This window comes from Azolla caroliniana, unplaced genomic scaffold, assembly GCF_043228905.1.
Source record: "Azolla caroliniana isolate FFs.n. ecotype wild unplaced genomic scaffold, voAzoCaro1.0.p SCAF_9, whole genome shotgun sequence".
In the NCBI taxonomy this organism is placed as follows: domain Eukaryota; kingdom Viridiplantae; phylum Streptophyta; class Polypodiopsida; order Salviniales; family Salviniaceae; genus Azolla; species Azolla caroliniana.
Genome location: NW_028230444.1, coordinates 12,529,299 through 12,547,941, shown reverse-complemented (window position 1 = coordinate 12,547,941; position 18,643 = coordinate 12,529,299). Strand labels below are relative to the sequence as shown.

The 18,643-nt window shown below is 38.9% G+C and overlaps 2 protein-coding genes across 3 annotated transcripts in view; one reads left to right on the top strand and one right to left on the bottom strand.

The window, feature by feature from the left end:
- LOC147860189 (uncharacterized) overlaps positions 1 to 18,643 on the top strand; it is a 70,927-nt gene that overhangs the window by 36,486 nt on the left and 15,798 nt on the right. The gene's annotated exons all lie outside the window — the stretch shown is intronic.
- Positions 8,485 to 18,643, bottom strand: part of LOC147860188 (uncharacterized) — a 36,830-nt gene continuing 26,671 nt past the window's right edge. For both annotated transcript variants that reach the window (XM_087324462.1, XM_087324463.1), the window contains exons 30-39: positions 12,260 to 12,324; positions 11,045 to 11,110; positions 10,853 to 10,946; positions 10,713 to 10,749; positions 10,564 to 10,621; positions 9,651 to 9,761; positions 9,445 to 9,512; positions 9,194 to 9,260; positions 8,873 to 8,941; positions 8,485 to 8,786 (exon numbers count right to left, since the gene is read on the bottom strand). In XM_087324462.1, the coding sequence (XP_087180588.1) occupies positions 8,661 to 8,786; positions 8,873 to 8,941; positions 9,194 to 9,260; positions 9,445 to 9,512; positions 9,651 to 9,761; positions 10,564 to 10,621; positions 10,713 to 10,749; positions 10,853 to 10,946; positions 11,045 to 11,110; positions 12,260 to 12,324 (761 nt within the window). In that variant the 3' untranslated portion in view covers positions 8,485 to 8,660. The remainder of the gene's footprint in view (positions 8,787 to 8,872; positions 8,942 to 9,193; positions 9,261 to 9,444; positions 9,513 to 9,650; positions 9,762 to 10,563; positions 10,622 to 10,712; positions 10,750 to 10,852; positions 10,947 to 11,044; positions 11,111 to 12,259; positions 12,325 to 18,643) is intronic.

Sequence of the window (18,643 nt, the reverse complement as noted above, 5' to 3'; positions counted from 1 at the left end):
GTACTATTCCCCCCTCGTGGCCTCCCCACCCCGGAATCAACCTACCATATAACCATGCCACGTTCAACGAAATGAAAATTACCTAAACTCGCGGCGCTAGAATGGGAGGATGAAGAAAATCCTCGAGAAGCAGAAACCTCACCACCTCAAGACGAGTAGCAACCAATCTCGGTTCTGTTTGTCGAAACGCAACCAACGGATTCGCAGGTCGAGGAAGAGACGGCACCCGGGAGCCCCAGACCCAAACGTAGACGGCTGGACAAGAAAGACGGTCACGAGCTAGTTAAAGACACAACCCCACGAGTCGTAAACCCCACTACGGCAGCGGCCGACACAACATTAGAGTTGATTTCCGAACCTCGACCAATAATAACCAGACAGTAGCAATGCGGTAAGGGTGTGCTCACCTCGGAGAGCGAAGTTTTGTCCTACCCAGATATTCTGGACATGACCCACGAGTTCGGCGCCCTTTTGCAGTTCAACACAACCTTTGAGCTAATGGAGTTCCTGGCGAAACAACAGATTAAAGTGTCCCAACGAATGGCCGAGGAACACGCCAAACGCCAAATGATTGACCGCGCGCTAAACCAAACAGCGGAAAGTGAAGACGAAGGCCCATTAGCGAGGGTGGGGAGAAAGAGAAATGCAGGCATTCACCGCATAGGGATAGAGCTCCCTCCGCTAAATACGGCCTTAGTGGAGATACATAGGGAGCTAGCGACGGTTACCATTGGCGCCAAAGATATGGCTGCCAAGAACAGAAAATTATGGAAGACCAGAAGCAATTGGATAAGGCACAACTATGAATTATTGAGCTCGAAAATAGCGCACTAGCGAAGCAAACAACTCATGTCCCTGCCTCCCAGGCAGCTGAGTTGCAGGCTCTACGGGAGGAGGCAGAGGCCCAAGTGGTATTAACGGCCAAGGCAAAACAGGCTACTCAACTAGCCGAATCCAAGATTGAACGCCTTAGTTCGGAACTCCGCTAGTCTTCGGATAGAGAGGCAGACATTCGAGTGAAAGGACACCGTCGTGAGAATCCGTCACTATGTGCGGATCGTGAGACGGAACCGTCTGGGTTATGGACTAGAAGGAATTAGTACGCACACGCACAACACAAGCAAGATTCACATATAAGACAAGTAGATGAGAGGAAACATTCGTTTATTGCAAAAGAAATTGATTCTTTATATGTTTCGTTCTCCGCGAGAGTGTGCATCTCTTCCTCCATAGCGGCACACTAGTTTGCGTCCTTTGCCGCTTCTTCCTAGCGCTCTGGCTCACGCACTTCCGCCACCTTTGTCATGTACACATAATGATACGCTATATACTCGTTATAACCATACCGCTTCACGATATTCTTCTCGCAGGTTGATCGGCGTAACTACTCGTTTGACGATTTTAGGGCCCTCTTGGCCGATGTAGACTTCATCTTTGAAGGTCCGTCTTCATGCCTTCCAGAGTCGGATTCGCTCCGATCTAACTCTTCCTTGTCGGTGTCGTATTCTGGAAACTTCTTCTTTCCTTTTTCCTTGCGCATGGACCGTCTCCTCGGTTCCTTGCTCGGGGAATGCACGACCGAGTCTCCACTACTCGCTGACTCTTCATCTGACTGATCATTCCGACTCAATCTCTCATTCGACCCACTTAGCCGGAATGAGATTAGACTCTCCTCAAGAGTACCAATATCTTCTTCTTCTTCTTCCCGAATCCTTTCGGGCTCACTGACCTCATCCTCAGTGATCGGGTGGTCAGAGTTGTCAGGAGTCGGAATCAGTAGGGAGTACCAAGATACTAACTCATCTAATTCGACATCGTGGCTTACTCAAACTTGTTTGATCCGGGGGTTATAACATTTATACCCGTTCTGCTCATGACAATAGCCGGCCAATATGCATTTCTCCGACTTTGGGTCCAACTTCCTCCTCTTCTCATCGGGCACATGCACATAGGCAATGTTGCCGAATATCCTCAGGTATCATAAGTTCGGCTTCCGTCCGAAATACAACTCATGTGCCGACACCTTTTCCTCGATCTGATTATGGATGTAAACGGTTGTTTGGACCGCTTTGGCCCAGAAGAACTTGGGCATGCTCTTCTCCTCCAACATCGCCCTTGCCTCTTCCACAATTCACTGGTTCTTCCTCTCCACTACGCCATTTTGTTCCAGCGTATATTTGCAACTAAATTCTAGCCGAATTCCCTTATGTTGCGGATAACTGTTGAACTGGCCGGAAAAATATTCTTTTCCACCATTCAACTGCAAACACTTTATCTTCCTCTCCATTTCCCGTTCGACTAAGCTTTGTAAGTTCCAGAAATAGTCGAAGACTTTGCTTTTCTTCTCAATGAGGTAGATCCATGTGTGTCGGTTGTAGTGGTCGATGAAGGAGACGAAATATCGGCACCTGCCTAAGCTCATGTTCTTTGCCAGTCCACATACATTTGAATGTATCAAATCGAGCTTCTTTCTGCTTCGATTTCGGTTGTTGGGGAATGGAAGTCGGTGTTGCTTCCCAAGATGGCAGGTTTCACAAATTTGGGCCTTCCGGCCACTAAATTTCAGCAATCCCAATACTACCTGTTTCGTTTCCACTTCTTGAAGCCTCTAGTAGTTGACATGGCCAATCTGCTTGTGCCATAAGTCAATATCGGACTCGACTTTTTGATCTTTTCCGAACATAGCGGTGGTGACGTCATTGATGTCGAGGATGAACATCCTCCTATTCCGACACCCTTGCGTGATGATTTGGCCCTCTTCCTCGATGAAGCACATAAGATGTGTGAATCGAACTTGCAACCCCTGGTCGACGATCTGCCTAACTGACACCAGGTTCTTTGTGATTGTCGGAATGTGCAACACATTCATAAGTTTTCCCTTTTGTTTGACATGGCTGAGGGGAACTTCTCTGACACATTCGATCAGGTGTGGAGTGTCGTGTCTGGTTTCGACCACTCCAGTTTCTCTAAATACAAGAACCATTCTTCATGGCTCATCATGTGGTTTGATGCTCTGGAGTCAACGTTCCACACCTCATCCAATTGTGAGGTGGTCTTCGTCATCACGTTTGCCTTGTGCTTCATCACAAAGGTTGGCTCTTTTCCGGTCTTTCCAATTTCAGATCCTTCCCATCCTTCGGCGTAGTGCAAGCTTTGCCGACTAGCTTGTCTGGCATCCAGATTTGTCTGAATCGGCGCACTTCTTCCAACACTGAATTGTCTCTTCTTCGAGATAACACCTTTGATTATTCTTAAGCCAATCGGGTCAAGAGGTTGTGGTATGTAGTGGTGGAAAGGAATCCCCGAGATTGCACGGATAGTTAATTACGGAAAAACCGTTAGCCACAATTAGCCTAGTAAATTGCACTAAAGAACTGTGGTGGCTAATTCGAATGACACAAATAGATTGCGCGAACATATTAAACCCACAAAGAAAAATTATATTAATGTATTCAGGTACAAGAGTTACACGGCTCATGGCCGGAGTTCTATTCTCATATACTCAGGAAAATAGTAGTCTCGCTAGACAAAGGTATTACTTCTTCGCACTCTCCTCCCTCTTCCTTCTGATTCTCCTTCTTTTTATATAGCTTCCCATCCTGTTCGGTGCGCTTCAGTTACTCCTTTCTTCTCGGCTACTCGTATTTCAATACCTTCCTCCTTCCCGGTTTTCGGTTTCCACGTATCCTTAGATTCATTTCACACTGTATCCCTTTTGTCCCACTTATAACACACTCGCTCTCTGGGTAGCCTTTCTGGCCACAATACGAGTATTCTGTGTTGACTTTTGCTTGCCGGTTTCTGGTGCTGCCTTAACTCCTGCTCGTAGACGGTCCGGATATGTTGTTGACACCACCTCTTTGCCTTCTTTCCTACCCTTGTCGGCCACCACTATTGCGTGCCGATCTGCCTGTTTGTAGAGCATGCGACTGTCCGATTGAGTGGTCCTCGACCCACTTGCATGGTTTTCTTCGACATCGATTGCAAGTCAAAGAAGGACGGTGGCTTCTCCTGGGTCAATATCGTTGTTCGGATTGGTCCATACCTCTGCACTAGACCACCGAGGCAGATCTACACCATCTCGTCTTCATCCAGCATCGCATTTGTTGGGAAATCGGTCTCTCCGGATGGGATCCGGTGATGAATAAAGAGGACCCCGTGAGAACCGGAAGAGAAGACATATCTGTAAATATTTTTTCAGTAAGCCTATTGAGGCTATATTCGTAAATAGCCCTAAGTTCATATAAGTATAAATATGACTTAGGGCCATCACTTTGTAGAGAGTGTGTAAAATATAGTTGTTGTAACTGTTGTACAGAAGAGAGCGACAGAGAGGGAGAGAGAGATACAGAGCGATACTCTGTTGTAACCGCCAGTTGGGGAAGAAACTGAGCTCAAGGTCGTTGCCTATGAGTCTCTGATTGTACCCCTTCTCTTCATAGTGATAGTTTGGAGTCTGTGGGCTCCCATGGTTTTTCCCTATTAGGTTTTTCCATGTAAACATCTTGTGTTCACTCTTTAGTTCTCATTTCTATGTTCTCCATTCTCATCGAAGTGTTCAAGATTTGGTTGTGGCCGAGCAATATTCCGTGCTAATCCTCGTCAACATTGATGGACCCTACTATGTTGCAGATCTCCTTGATTTTCATGGTGTAGTTGGTGACCAACATGTCCCTTTGCCGGATGTTCTTAAGCTCTTGCTGGAACTGCAACTTCCGAGCCAAGGTACTTGCGGCAAAAATCGTTTTGAGTTTTTCCCAAGCTTCCTTCAGTGTTTTTGAATCTCTGATGTAGCGGAGCATCTGGTCGTGCACACAAGAAGCGAGATAGTACAACACTCTGCTCGCTTCTTGTTCCCATACCGGGAAGTCCTTGTGTGCCGACTCCGGCGCTGCCTCATTTGCTCCTTCGACATAACTCTAGTAGCCGTGCCGCAGTAGGTACTAGTGCATCTTGTACGACCAAGATGCATAGTTGCTTCTGTCCGAAGCGAGCTTGCCATGCCTTTATCCATTTCCTCTTCTATCTATTCTTATAGGGTATTAGGGTTTGTCTGTGTTACAACTCTTGTCGGCAGTAGAGGCTTCTCAACCCTCACGCTCTGATACCATGTAAAAGAAAACGTGTGGAAGCTTGTAGGCACAACCGGCTCAACCAGATAACAACAGAAAACAGAACAAAGGTTTAATGGATGACTTGCAACACACACAGAGTGCGTGGGAGAGACAAAGAGAGCAGAGAATGAAAAATCTGTAGACTCTGTACATACAATGTGCTTAGTGAGCAGTTTTATACAAGTCCTTAAAAGGACTGACAGAAGTACTAACATGTACTTCAATGCTCGTAACGATCGACTGACACTAACTCCTAAAAATATGCCTACATACTAGGCTAGGATCGTAGGCCTCTAACTGCCTACCGGTTACACACTAATGGACATTGATCCGGCTCTCCGTTTCGGACATCGATCCGGTTCTCCAATTTGGACACCGATCCGGCTCTTGGCTTATTCAGTCAATCCAGATCATGTTGAGCTTGTCCGCTCAACGTAACTTTTCTTTGCTCACACTTATCCCTTATGTGGATTCTAGAAGATTGGCTTAATAAATTTAAGTGGCTTCAAGAGTATTTGGAAACATGTCATCTATGGTGTAGTTATTGTAGGAGTCATAGTCATTGCAAGTTTTCATTTAATAAAATAGGAGCCAAACATTTTAAGACTTATACACTAGAAGAACATGCAAGAAACATTGCAAGAATGAAATAAAAATTGTCTAAATGCATAAAAGAGAAAGGTTGGTGTAGATTTTTCAATTGAAAAGTTATTTGAATGTGCATACTATATTAATGGCAAAAGAGGATCTCGCATTTTGAATGCTTGTAAGCCTATTAAGATTATTAAGAGAGTGTGGTGTGGAAGGCCTTCCTCAGATATGTAATAACAATAATGCTTGTGTATCTTTGTCCTGAACATTAGTAAGTTTTTTATAGTTGAGATTTATGATAAGACAAGGAAAAGTCTTGGTTTCAATTTATGACATGTGAATCTATCGATATAAGTATTACAAAGAGTTTCATTCTTTATGTTACCCTCATCGAAAGAAGGCAAGTAAAAACCTCTTATTTGGGGATACTTTAAGTGGAGGATGGTATGGAAAATAGAATAATGGAATGCATTTTGACATTGTTAAAAAAGTGGAAGATGGATGTTAGAAAGAGATGTATGTCTATAGGAGGTGTTGCTACGAGATTAAAGTCATATAATCCATCTATGACTTATGTGCATGGTTGTGTACATTGAACTAATTGAGTGTGCAAGAAGCTTCAAAGAATATTGAAATAAAAGAAACATGTAAAATGCTAGATGTACTTTTGAATCAAGTGGTTTGCTCATTTCCTAGGAGCTCAAGACATTGAGGTGAAGATGCATTAGGATCCAAGGTACATTAGAATATATGTATACATTTGAGTATGCTAGGGATTGTGAAGACTCGATGATGTAATTGCCATGGTGCTCTTATGAGTGTACAAAATGTGTATAAACCATTTATGAAGACTTTACACTCACAAAGTGATGCATATTAGATCTTTTTCAATAAAGAAAATCTACAAAACTTGATGATATCAAGTGTCTTAGATAATATTGAGTGTGAAGTGTAAAGGTTTCTAGCATTAACCTAAGAACAAGGGTTTGAGACACATGATACTAATGGGTGAACGAGAGTTGAACTCGCAACTCGTAGAAATATCAAGGTTGAGCCCATTTAAGTTTTCATGGGATCCTTGTCCACCACCATCTTAGAATTTCAAGGAAGTTTGTATGCTTCATTCCTTGTAGGTATACTTAAGAGTATGTCTATCTTGACAATGGAATTCCAAAAAGTTTATGTGGATATAAATAGCATTGGAGATTTGCTATTGTGGCCATTAGGGATATAGAAGAGTAGTTTTCACATCAAGATATTACAGATCTAATGGTTTGAAAAGGATAGTAATTCCTAAATATGGTGGAGAAAAATGAATGCTTTCAATTTTATTGAGATGTGGTGAAAGGCAATATATATATAAGGATCATGGTAGAAGTATTGATGGGGAGGACCTAATTGAAGAAATTCCTCTCCAAGTTTTATTTTCACGGAAAATAGAGTCTAAAAAGAAGAGGTTTACGATATGATGACTCTATTTGAATTTAGAATGTTATCATCAATGAATGTTATCTTTCAGATATACAAGCATTGTAGCACAAAAGATGGTCTTAATGAGTTGAAGACACTTCCAGTTTTTTTAGTGTTGACAAAATGATGATGGCAAAGTGTTCTATGATGGATAACGATAAACTATGTGATGAATATGTAATCTTCAAAAGGAAAGCTACTACAATATGTATTGGAGGAGATGTTTTGGATGTTTCGGGGCGTGATAATTATAAGGATGTTTGGAAAGAAAAGCTTCAATGTTCTTCTTTTGAAACATGTGAAGCTTTAGTCAACTAAATCTAATAAACAATAATCTTAAGAAAAGACTAAAAAGTGGTGTCATAGATGCATTGATAGGAATATCTATCGATGGACATGAACTAGAGAAACATCACTTTAGTGCCAATATTTTCTTGCACAAAAAAAAACATATCATATTTTGATAAGAACTCCTTATGATTATGATAACATCAAATATTTCATTGAAGAAATAGATTGGAATGTTGTTAAATTTATCTAATTTGTTTTGGAATTTCTCCCATGTGATGACTTGCTATTCTCCCATGTCTTTAGAATTAGTTATAAATGTTCTCCAATTTATTACGGAATGTTTCAATATGATACACAAAAATTAGATATAAATGTTTCCACAGGTCTAAAATTAGCTATATATGTTCACGTTCTTAATATTCTACTAATTATGAAATTTTCTTACAAGAGTTTGTGTTGTTCTATGTGGTATGTGATGAACAAAAATTTTAAGTTATTGTTCTGAAAATAGCGAGTCAATTTTTTTTTAATATCTAGCTAGGTTAATTAGTAGGAAATTTTATATATTGATCAAAATCTATGAGAGTTGTTATGCAGTCATTTTTGGACATGAAGATAGAGAAGAAATCCAGGAATTGAAAGAGCTAGCAGAGAAGGAAGTACTAATAGCAAGTTCCAGAAAGAATCCAATTTCTGAAGCTAAAAAATTAGTTCCAGAAAGAACCATATTTCTGAAGCAAAAACATTAACATACTCCTTTTGTTTGGAAGTCATTTAACAGTTGTCACAGTAGGTGGCTTAATGTGTATCGTTTTTTCAAGAGAGTTAAAAATAAGGTTTAAGAGAAAATACTCGTCTACACATTTGTGTGGTATATACTTAATCCAGAGACCACAAGGTGGTTAAACTGCAATAATAGCAGACCTCTGCATCCACCTCAACAAGCATTTATATGGTCATACACTTAAACGCACTTAAACCTCGTAAGTTACCTTAAGGTGTCAATGCAAACACAGTGTAGAAGATATTATGCTAACCAATTACTTATAATATAGAAGTTCTCATAATACAAACCTAATAGTATACAAATATATGGTAAACATATTGTGCAAATATGTATATTCTCATTTCTATGAGGTCGATTTTCACTATGTTGGATTAGTAGCCTTCATATAGATTACAAGTTGAAAAAAGCTATCTATCATTTTCATCTTGGCTTTGTGAGTCTTCTTTCAAAATTCCCATGTTCACATTAATATAACTGATGGTTTCCTCATCTATTGAGCACAACGAAGGTGGTCCAACAAGGCTAAGGAAAACCTACACAAACCGATAAGCCACATTGAAAATGGATTGTTGAAACATGAGGTTTTTGACACATATATACACATATATGAACACTTTACCGGTAGGAACACAAGCCCATGCAAGAATCCGAGTATGACGAGCGCCAAATACATCCGGAAATAATATACCTAAAGATAAGAAGCACGATGGCACAAAACTTACATACCATAAGAAGTGAATATGATGGTGCAAAACTCTACCATATAACCAAAGACACGCACACATACCACACTGTAAAAACTGTCTAACTATCTACTTATAGGGATTGTGAAAGACACATGTGTGTATGTGTACATATAACCACATATTATCTACATCGATGTTCTCCATCCAATGCTGTCACATAGACCTACAATTTCAAGGAGAAAATGGAATTTTACCTCAAATATTTTGGAATGTGAAAAGAAGAGGACCAGCACACCAACAAGTTTTGTTATTGTTATCCCACTGTGAAAACAATGTAAATACATATGAATATATGAAAGGAAAACTGGGTTTCATTTACAGATTTTGAAAAAAATATTATAAAATTCAAATGTACATCACAAGAAGAAAATTACGTATAAACAAGAATAACGATGATATCTAAATCTGAATTATCCATATATCTCTGAAATTGAATGGCTCTCACCTAAACACAGAGGCCCCCATGGTTGACAAAGCTTTGCTAGCTCGCTCTGATCGGCTACCTTCTAAGATCTGTGCAAATGAATTTGTTGTTCCATAACTCAACGAAGAATAAACACAAGAAGAGAATGACATTAACATTGATATCAATATCCATAATGAGCAAAACACACCATCCTAATTTCAACCAACAACGAAGGGAAATTCTACCATGAATGCATGTGTAAGATGTACACAGAATTCCACTGCGATGCCGGTCGCCATTACTAAATTGACTACTGAAATCGCATTCAATTGCACATCCATAAATGACATCACACCCTGCACATATATAAGTTATTAAGTCTTGGTGTTTTTACAGGGAAAATAAATAAAAACACTACAAGATACCACAAATGTTCCAGATATTTTACAGCACATATTTTACGGTTCGGTTTTGGTTCAGTTCGGTTTCAAGGCAAAGAAACCGAACCGTTTATATAAAACAAAAACCAAACCAAACTGTTTATGAACTCTCGAGTATTTAAACCAAACTACTTAAGAAAAAGTAAACTAAATCATTTAGAGAACAGTTGAAACCAAACCGAACCATTAAATAAAAACATTTCAAACTAATTAAACATCTAAATAAACAAAAAAACATTAAATTAAATAAGCATTTAAGCTAAATTTATTAAATCAATAAAAGAAACTTTAATTGAACCATTAAATTAAATAGAAATTCAAGTTAAATTAAGTAAATCTATAAATTACCATTAATCAAACCATTAAATTAATAAATTATTAAGATAAAAAAAAAGTTAACCAAAAGACTATAAACCTTTAAACCTATAAACCTGAGTTGTAGAACCGAACCAAACCAAAACTGAACCGTTTATCGAAAATCCAAACCATTAATTTTTTTTGGAACCAATAAACCGTTAAACCATGGCTTAACGGTTCCGTTCGGTTTGAGCCGAAACCGTGCCATTGCTAATTACAAGCATACTGTGCAATAGTATTCAGGGAGGGGCATTCCGGTACTGTTTGAAAACCATGGGGGGGAATTATATACAAACATTGAGAAAAGGGGGTAAAATCCAAGCGTTCCATTGATTAAAGTTATAACATGGTTATGTCTTACCAATATATCAGTCACGATCATTGCCAAAACAGTAATTATTATACCCGATTGCCAGAAACTGTAAAAAGGAAAAATGAAATCTTTTGTCAGTTTCTTATGCATTTAAACTAATGATTTATATATCATCATGACATAAAGATTTAATCTACCTGCATGTTATGATAAGGCATACTGCAAAAATTGTTCCTGTGCAGCAAAGTTCATAAAAACGTTTTGGTTTTTACTATCTTAAGCCTGAAGAAAATAACAACACAAAGTTACAGAAGTGAAAACGCAAGCAAATTCTTACCTAATGCAAGGGCAAGACTCTGAAACATTGTTCTCCAGATGTCCAAGTATTGTTCAAAAAAGATATATGTAACTGAGTATGGAAATATCTTCATCTTCACGACGAAAACAACTTGTCAGTAAAAAAACATGAACCAAACAAAATAACAATATCACAGCTCACTAACATTTTATTATATGTATCTATTTTTACCTTAAGTGATTCAGACATTTGTGACGCAAATGATCGAGCAGCTTTCATCGAATTGATGAAATCACTCTGCAAACAGAACAAAGGGAATCAATTATTTTGCTTGAACTGCAGAAATTATTTGCATCAATCATCCAAAGAGTGACCAATTAATCAGATACGCAAGCTTTGTGATAAATATCATAAAAAATGGCTGTGTTCCAGCTATGTACCTGTGGCTTGCTGATTAACTCAAATGAAGAGTCACAATGTTTTCTCTTCTTTTACACCCATTCAAACAAATGTGGAGGTTTGTGTTTATCTAGCTAAAAATCATGCACAATTTTGGTTGAGGTTAGGATGGTTGTAGGTTTGGTCCCATACATTGTCATGACGTGGCAGGTCCAAAGGGGGCTAATTAGGAAAAGGGGGAAAAGGACAGTCACAAAAAACAGAGCAAATATGTAAATATGAGAACTTGTGGTGTTTTGGGGAGAACATGTGAGCATCTTCTTCCTCTTCTTGGATTTTAGGGTTTCGATATTCTCTTTACCTCATTTTAGGGTTTTCTTTGTCTTCATTTTAGGATTATTATTAGGTGTTGGGTGAGAGAGTGGATTGTGGATTGTTGATTTGTGGCATTGTCAAGAGAGACCACAAGAAGGGTTTGAATTCACGAACGGCCCTTCGAATCCATGAGTGCCACTTTATTGCGCAATCGTCCTTTGTGAGCGCCTGTTCTTTGCGTGAGCATTGGTTCATTGTGCAAGTGCCCAAAGCAAGAGCGCCCATTTGTTGGATAAGCACCCATTCAATCCATGAATACCCTTTTCCACGACGCACCACACGAAAGAATTTACAGGAGGCCATCCAATGAGAGGACCCCACAGAAGGGTAGACAACACTCCTAAAGGCTCCAAACAACACCATTGCAGATTCCTCTCCAACAACATTTTCCTTGGTTCATCTTCCACAGCACTGCTCGAGTAGCACATGCATTTTGGTCTTACACAAACACTTAATACATATAAATGCAACAAATAACCAAGGCTCAATTTATCATTGTATTATCAGATCATGAAATATGAATTGGATATTGACTTGACATAAGACTTTCATGCATTCCATTTAAAGGTCTACTCCGGACATCACGTATTTTGTTACAAGTAACTGTTACACTATTTCTGACTCTAATATTTTTCCAGCATATTTGCAAAGAATTTAGGAAATCTTTCTTGCCTGTTTATTCAAAGGAGTGTGATAGGTACGGAACTCAGATGCCTTAATAATGCCACTTTCAAAACCTGTCAATCAGCATATCCAGATTAATACACTTTAATTATTAAATACTTCATGTTTAAGTTTGGATAATAGTAATTAATATGAACAGAAAACCTCCATACTGAAAGGATGTGCACCCAACATACATTCCTAAGAATGCAGATCACCAATTCCAAAACTAGTCTCTAATGATCTCAAGATTACGCCCAACTCCTTGCCTTTTACCATATACTGAAAGAGTTAAGATGAGCAAACTAGCACTCAAAAGAGGTGAAACTAGAAGCTAAGAGATAAGTCATTTTGTTTCAAAATGTCATACCATTTCGTGCACCCTATATGCTTCCGTAAGTGCATATGCTAGGTGAAAGGACAGGTTTAATATGGGTGTCCTTTAACTATGGCATTGTCACCTGAATTGGAGATTAGATCATCTTGTTTCCATTGCCAAAGGACATATTACTATACAGAAGCTAAGGAGGGGGCCAAAGGGTGTGGAGAGATTTTAGATATGTGTGGTGGATCATTTCAGTACATACTATATTATTTCCTAGTCATGGCAAAGCTGCATTAGTAAACAATTACGTTCATAACCAAGACTGATCAAGAGATAGGTTTTCCATAGTTTTCCCTAATCCTATGATGAGTACATGTTGGTTAATTCTATGACCTCCATTGCAGAATGGAATAAAGAAACCTTATATTTAGGTCATTAAAGTAGCCTACTGAGTCTAAACAAAAGTCCAATCAATCATCGCAAGTCCTTCCATTCTTGTGAATCATTCACAAAATCTGTATTTTTCTATTTTAGATTTTTATCTTTCTGACGATAGGGTTCCATAAAATTTGAAGATAGCTACAAGTTCAACCTTTTTTGAAGATATTTCACTCTTTTTCCTGCTCATCTCCTTTCTCATTTCCTTGTTTAAGGCTCTTTCTATGGCAGTTCGCATATGATTGATCTCTTGTTTGGTCGTATAGGCCATTTTGGCCTCTTAAAAGACATTAATATATCTTTCTTTCTTTCTTTCTTGCATTATAAAATGACGTAAGAGATCACCTTCCCCTTCAACATCTAATGGAGCCCTTCGGGCAATACCCGGCATGCACCCATCTCATCTCCTTTCTCATTTCCTACACAGTAAATATGATTGATTTCTTTTATATTTACTACACAGTAAATATAAAAGTAAATAGGATGAAAAGAGAAGAAACGAGGGAATCTGGTTTTTGGCACATGTGAGATTCTCAAGTTAGGTATATTGTAGCTTTTGTCTTCGAAAGATCTCTAGCATAGGTCAATCCAGAATGGAAATGTCTCCGAAACGAGAGAAGCACCTACGATGGTGGGAGATAATGGCTTTTATCTGTCGATGACAAGGGTGTCGAGGGCATGGTCCACGGGGGCGGGGCCTACGTGCACGGCAAATTGCTATTGCCCGATCAATTGTAACCCCTTTGTTATGTCCTGGTCTAGAACGCATTTGTGTATCCCGTGATGGACTTGTAGGATTAGTAGGAGTGATGAGGCTAAAGAAAGTTGTGATTGTTCTTTGTGGATGAGCTTGTGTGGTTGTATTCTTCAACAACTTTTCCCAATGTCTCTTGAGGTCTAGCAAGAAAAGTCCTAGGAATCATTAGTCCTCATATTCCATTACCTTGCGTAGTGGGCCAAAGCCTTGTTTAAAGAGGCAATGGTATCTCCCTCTGATTTCATAAAAGACACTACAATGACAAACATAGTGTTCCTCAGATTCCATTCCTTCATGACACAATTGGCAAATTCTCTCTTCTAAACGTAGTCGTGTATATCTGCCTATCTCAATCTGTAGCTGATGTGATGAAGTTCTTAGCTGCCCTATCACACTACGTAGCGCATAGGATAGATGTATGTCCATATAAGGTGGCCTAATGATGAATCCATCCTCCGATGTATGTAAGAAGTGCGTCTTATCGTGGGCCATCTTTGTACCGAGTGGTATTTTGGGGCTGATCCATGTTATCTTGTTTTCCAAGTTAATAATATCAGTTCGGATCACTCTATTCTTTTCCACTTTGGTCATATTTAGGTGGGGACAGTCCAAGCTATATTGGAACGGCGGTAGTGCATTTATACTCATGCCATGCGACTCGAACCATTGCTGCATTTCAGCATACCAACAATGAGTGTCTCCATTTTCAGCCAATTGTCTTGATGACATAAGTGCCAACCTTGGGTACATACAAAGAACAAAAAAACAAAGAACAAAAGAAACAAAGAAACAAAGAAACAAAGTAAGAAAGATATATTAACATCTTTTAAGATGCCAAAATGGCCAAAAAGACCAAACAAGAGATTACAAGTCTTGTCTCTTCTTTGAGAATAAATCAAAGTAAATAAATGTTATGAAGTAAATAAAGAAAATAGTGTAACATTCTCAAGTCAGATATATTACAATTTTTGTCTTCGAAACTTGAAAGATCTCTAGCATAGGTCAATCCAAAATGAAGAGGTCAATCCAAAGAGAGGGAAGAACCTACAATGGCGGGACATAATGGCCTTTATTTGTCGAGTACAAGCTGAGATTGCGGTCCATGGGGCCAGAACCTACATTTGTTATGGCAAGGGATGAACCTGCGATGGTGCTAGACAATGGTCTTTATCTGCCTGACAAGGGTGGTGAGATTATTATCTATGGTGCTTGGATCTATTGTAGTTCTCGTTGAGAGCCCATTTGTGTAGCCCTTGATTGACTTGTAGCATGAATAGGAGTAATAGGGATAAAGAAAATCGTCATTCTTCTTTGTTGCTCATCTTGTGCGGTTATATTGTTGTCCTTCGACAATTTTTCCGTATGTCTCTTGAGTTCTACCAAGAAAACTCCTAGGCATCGTTGGTCCTCATGTTCCATTCCTTGTTTAAAGATGTAATGGTATCTCCCTCTTATTTCATAAAAAACACTACAATGTCAAACATAGTGTTCTTCCGATTCCACTCCCTATAGACACAATTAGCAAATTCTTTCTTCTAGAGGTATTCATGCATCTACCTACCTCAACCTCACTATGTGATGAAGTTCTGTTAGATGTAATAAATGATCAACCCCAAGTTGTAAATCTATCCCCATATTTACTCTTAGATTGCACATTTTGTGATAGCACCCCAAATGAGGAGTAGCTATTGTGCAACTCGACCATATGGGTCAATAAGGTGTCAATCTAGGAAACTGTAGATGCGTAGGATGCAATGTATTTAGGAAAGAGCGGAGTAGGCTAATAGGATTGGCTAATCAAGTCAACTAGAAGAATATTTTGTGGGCAAGTTACAATGTACTTTAAGATAAGTACTATCTAGCACTAGCTTGTATCTAGGAGTTGCGTCATATTAAATGACAAGTTAGTTGACAGAAAAGGAAAATCTCCCCAATTATCAACTGACATGCACATTTAATGTTACACTCAAACCAAAGAGAAAATATAATCCACTTTCTTACACAATGGTGTGATGATCATCAGTCCCCACTAATTTTGTAGTGAGCTGGTCCAGATCCCATCTAAGCTCTAAGGTTTGCGCGCATGAGTGAACTACCATTGTGAGCTACTCTCATATGTAATAGAAGTTTTGTGTTCATATATCCATCTCTGTGCTTCTAACCCTATATACCTATCTAATCGATTCTCAATATTTCTAACAGTTCACAACTGCCCTATCACATTGTGCTATGCTTCTGCCATATTAAATCTGTTAAGCACTTTTTCAATGTACTTTTCTTGTGACAAAAACAACAATTTGTCATTTCTGTTTCTACTAATTCTCATGCCCAAAATATGCTCTGCATTTCCCAAATCTTTCATAGAGAAAACCGATTTCAATTGATCTTTTAGAGCATCAAGACTAGTCTTTCTTTTCCCAGCTAGCAAAATATCATCCACATATAGAACAAGTATGATAGGACTGTCATCGATATCCTTTTTCGTGTATAAACAATGATCTGCATAACTATGATCAAAGCCTTGAGAAAGCATAAAAGTATCAAACTTGTTATACCATTGTCGTGGTGCTTGTTTTAGGCCATACAAGCTACGTTTTAGTTTGCATACCAAATGCTCCTTGTTAGGGACTACAAAACCCTCAAATTGTTTCATGTAGATCTCTTCATCAATATCACCATGCAAAAAAGCAGTCTTTACATCCATTTGGTACAACTCCAAATTAAGCATTGCAGTGAGAGCAAATAGCACACGAAGTGTGGTCATCTTCATAACATGAGAGAAGACCTCTTGGAAGTCAATACCTTCCTTTTGTGCATAATCCTTGGCAACTAATCTTGCCTTGTATTTTGGTTTCCCTTCAATTTGCTTTACCTTATAAATCCACTTATTTGGGAGTGCTTTCCTTCCTTGAGGTAAGGACACAAGATCCCATGTATCATTTGCATATAAAGATTTTATTTCTTCTTGCATTGCAATCTCCCACTTACTGCTAAGTTCACATGACATTGCCTCCTTATAAGTAGGAGGTTCACCCTCATCTGACAGCATGACATAATGCAAAGAGGGGTCATATCTATGTGATTGCCTCCTTGAACGATTAGACCTACGTACCCAATGATCAGTATCTTCTGGGATTGGTTCTAAATCTGGAGGAAAATCATTTTCAGCACTTTCTGGCTGTTGCAAACCATGTCCAGCATGTTGTTTGACATCTATATTTTGTTCTTCAGTACCGTCATCTCATTGACCAATACCTTCATGAGCAGCTCTTTGCTGTCCAACTTCTTCTGTCTCAAAGATAACCGGTCGATCATCATATTCAACCTTTGGTATAACATCATGAGGTTTATTTTCAGATTTTGTGGATGCCTGTAATTGCTGAAATGTAACGCTCTTAGAGTTCCCAACAAAGGAACAAGCATTTTTCAGCAATTTTTCTTCATTAAAAACAAGATCCCGGCTGCGTACACTTTTTCTAGACTGAGGTAACCAAATCCTATAGCCCATTTCACCTTCATCACCATAGCCCATAAAAATGCCCATGGTGGACTTAGCATCGAGCTTATTTCTCAGCTCACTTCTAATGTGTACAAATGCATCAGAGCCGAAAATTCGTAAATGGTCATATGAGGCTGGTTTGCCAGACCAAACCTCCTCCGGGATTCCATTCTTTAAGGACTTGTGGGGAGAATGATTACATATATGAACTGCGGTTTTTAATGCTTCTCCCCAAAATTCATGAGGGAGATTAGCTGTGGACAGCATGCACTGTACTCGCTCACACAAGGTCCTATTATATCTTTCTGCCACCCCATTTGATGAAGGGTTATATGGAGCTGTAAGCTCTCTTTTAATACCATGTAAGTCACAATAAGACTTAAATTCTGCAGATGTAAACTCACCCCCATTATCTGTTCTGAGGCATTTCAATTTTGTCCCTTTTTGAGTAGTCACAAATGCATGAAAAGATTTAAATGCATCAAATGCATCACCTTTTCTTTTCATCAAGTACACCCAAATCTTCAGGAATAATCATCGATAAAGGAAATAAAATATGCAGCACCGCCCAAGGATTTTACAAGCATGCTACATACATCAGAATGCACCAAATCTAGCACATTTGGTTTACGAGAGATACCAGAATAATAAGAATTTCTCATTTGTTTGCCACATAGACAATCATTACAAAAAACCAGCTTTGATCCTTTAACATCAAATCTTTTTAAAGCAGAAAGGACTTCAAGTCCTTTTTGGCTCATATGTCCTAATCTCTTATGCCAAAGCTCTAAACGAGAGTCGAATTCAGCAATAGCAAGAAACTTTCCAGGTAAAGCTTTACATTGCAAACAGTAAAGAGTGCCTTTTTTGCAACCTTTCACAATAACCATAGATCCTTTCTTTAGTTTCCACAATCCACCACCGAATAATGTGGTGTAACCATGCAAATCCATCTATCCTACAGATAGCAAACTTTTCTTAATGCCAAGTACATGCCTACCAACTTTGAGCACGAGCTCTTGACCATTATCCAAAGACAAGGGTATGGTTCCAATACCATCAATATTGCAAGCACTATTGTTACCAAGATAAACTTTCCATAACTGCCTACGTCAAATGTGGTAAAGCACTCCAAACATGGAATAACATGAAAAGAAGCCCCAAAGTCTACTATCCATGTTTGTGTCAATCCATCATCGATTGACAATAAAGCATCAATAACATCTGTTTTGGTGATTTGCATGTCTTGAACATGAGCTATGAAGGCATCACCTGTAATACAAAGTACATCACCATCTTCACCAGATAGGTCTTCAATGATAACATTTGAAGTCATATTAGCTTTCTCTGTTGTATTAAATTTATCATCTTTGT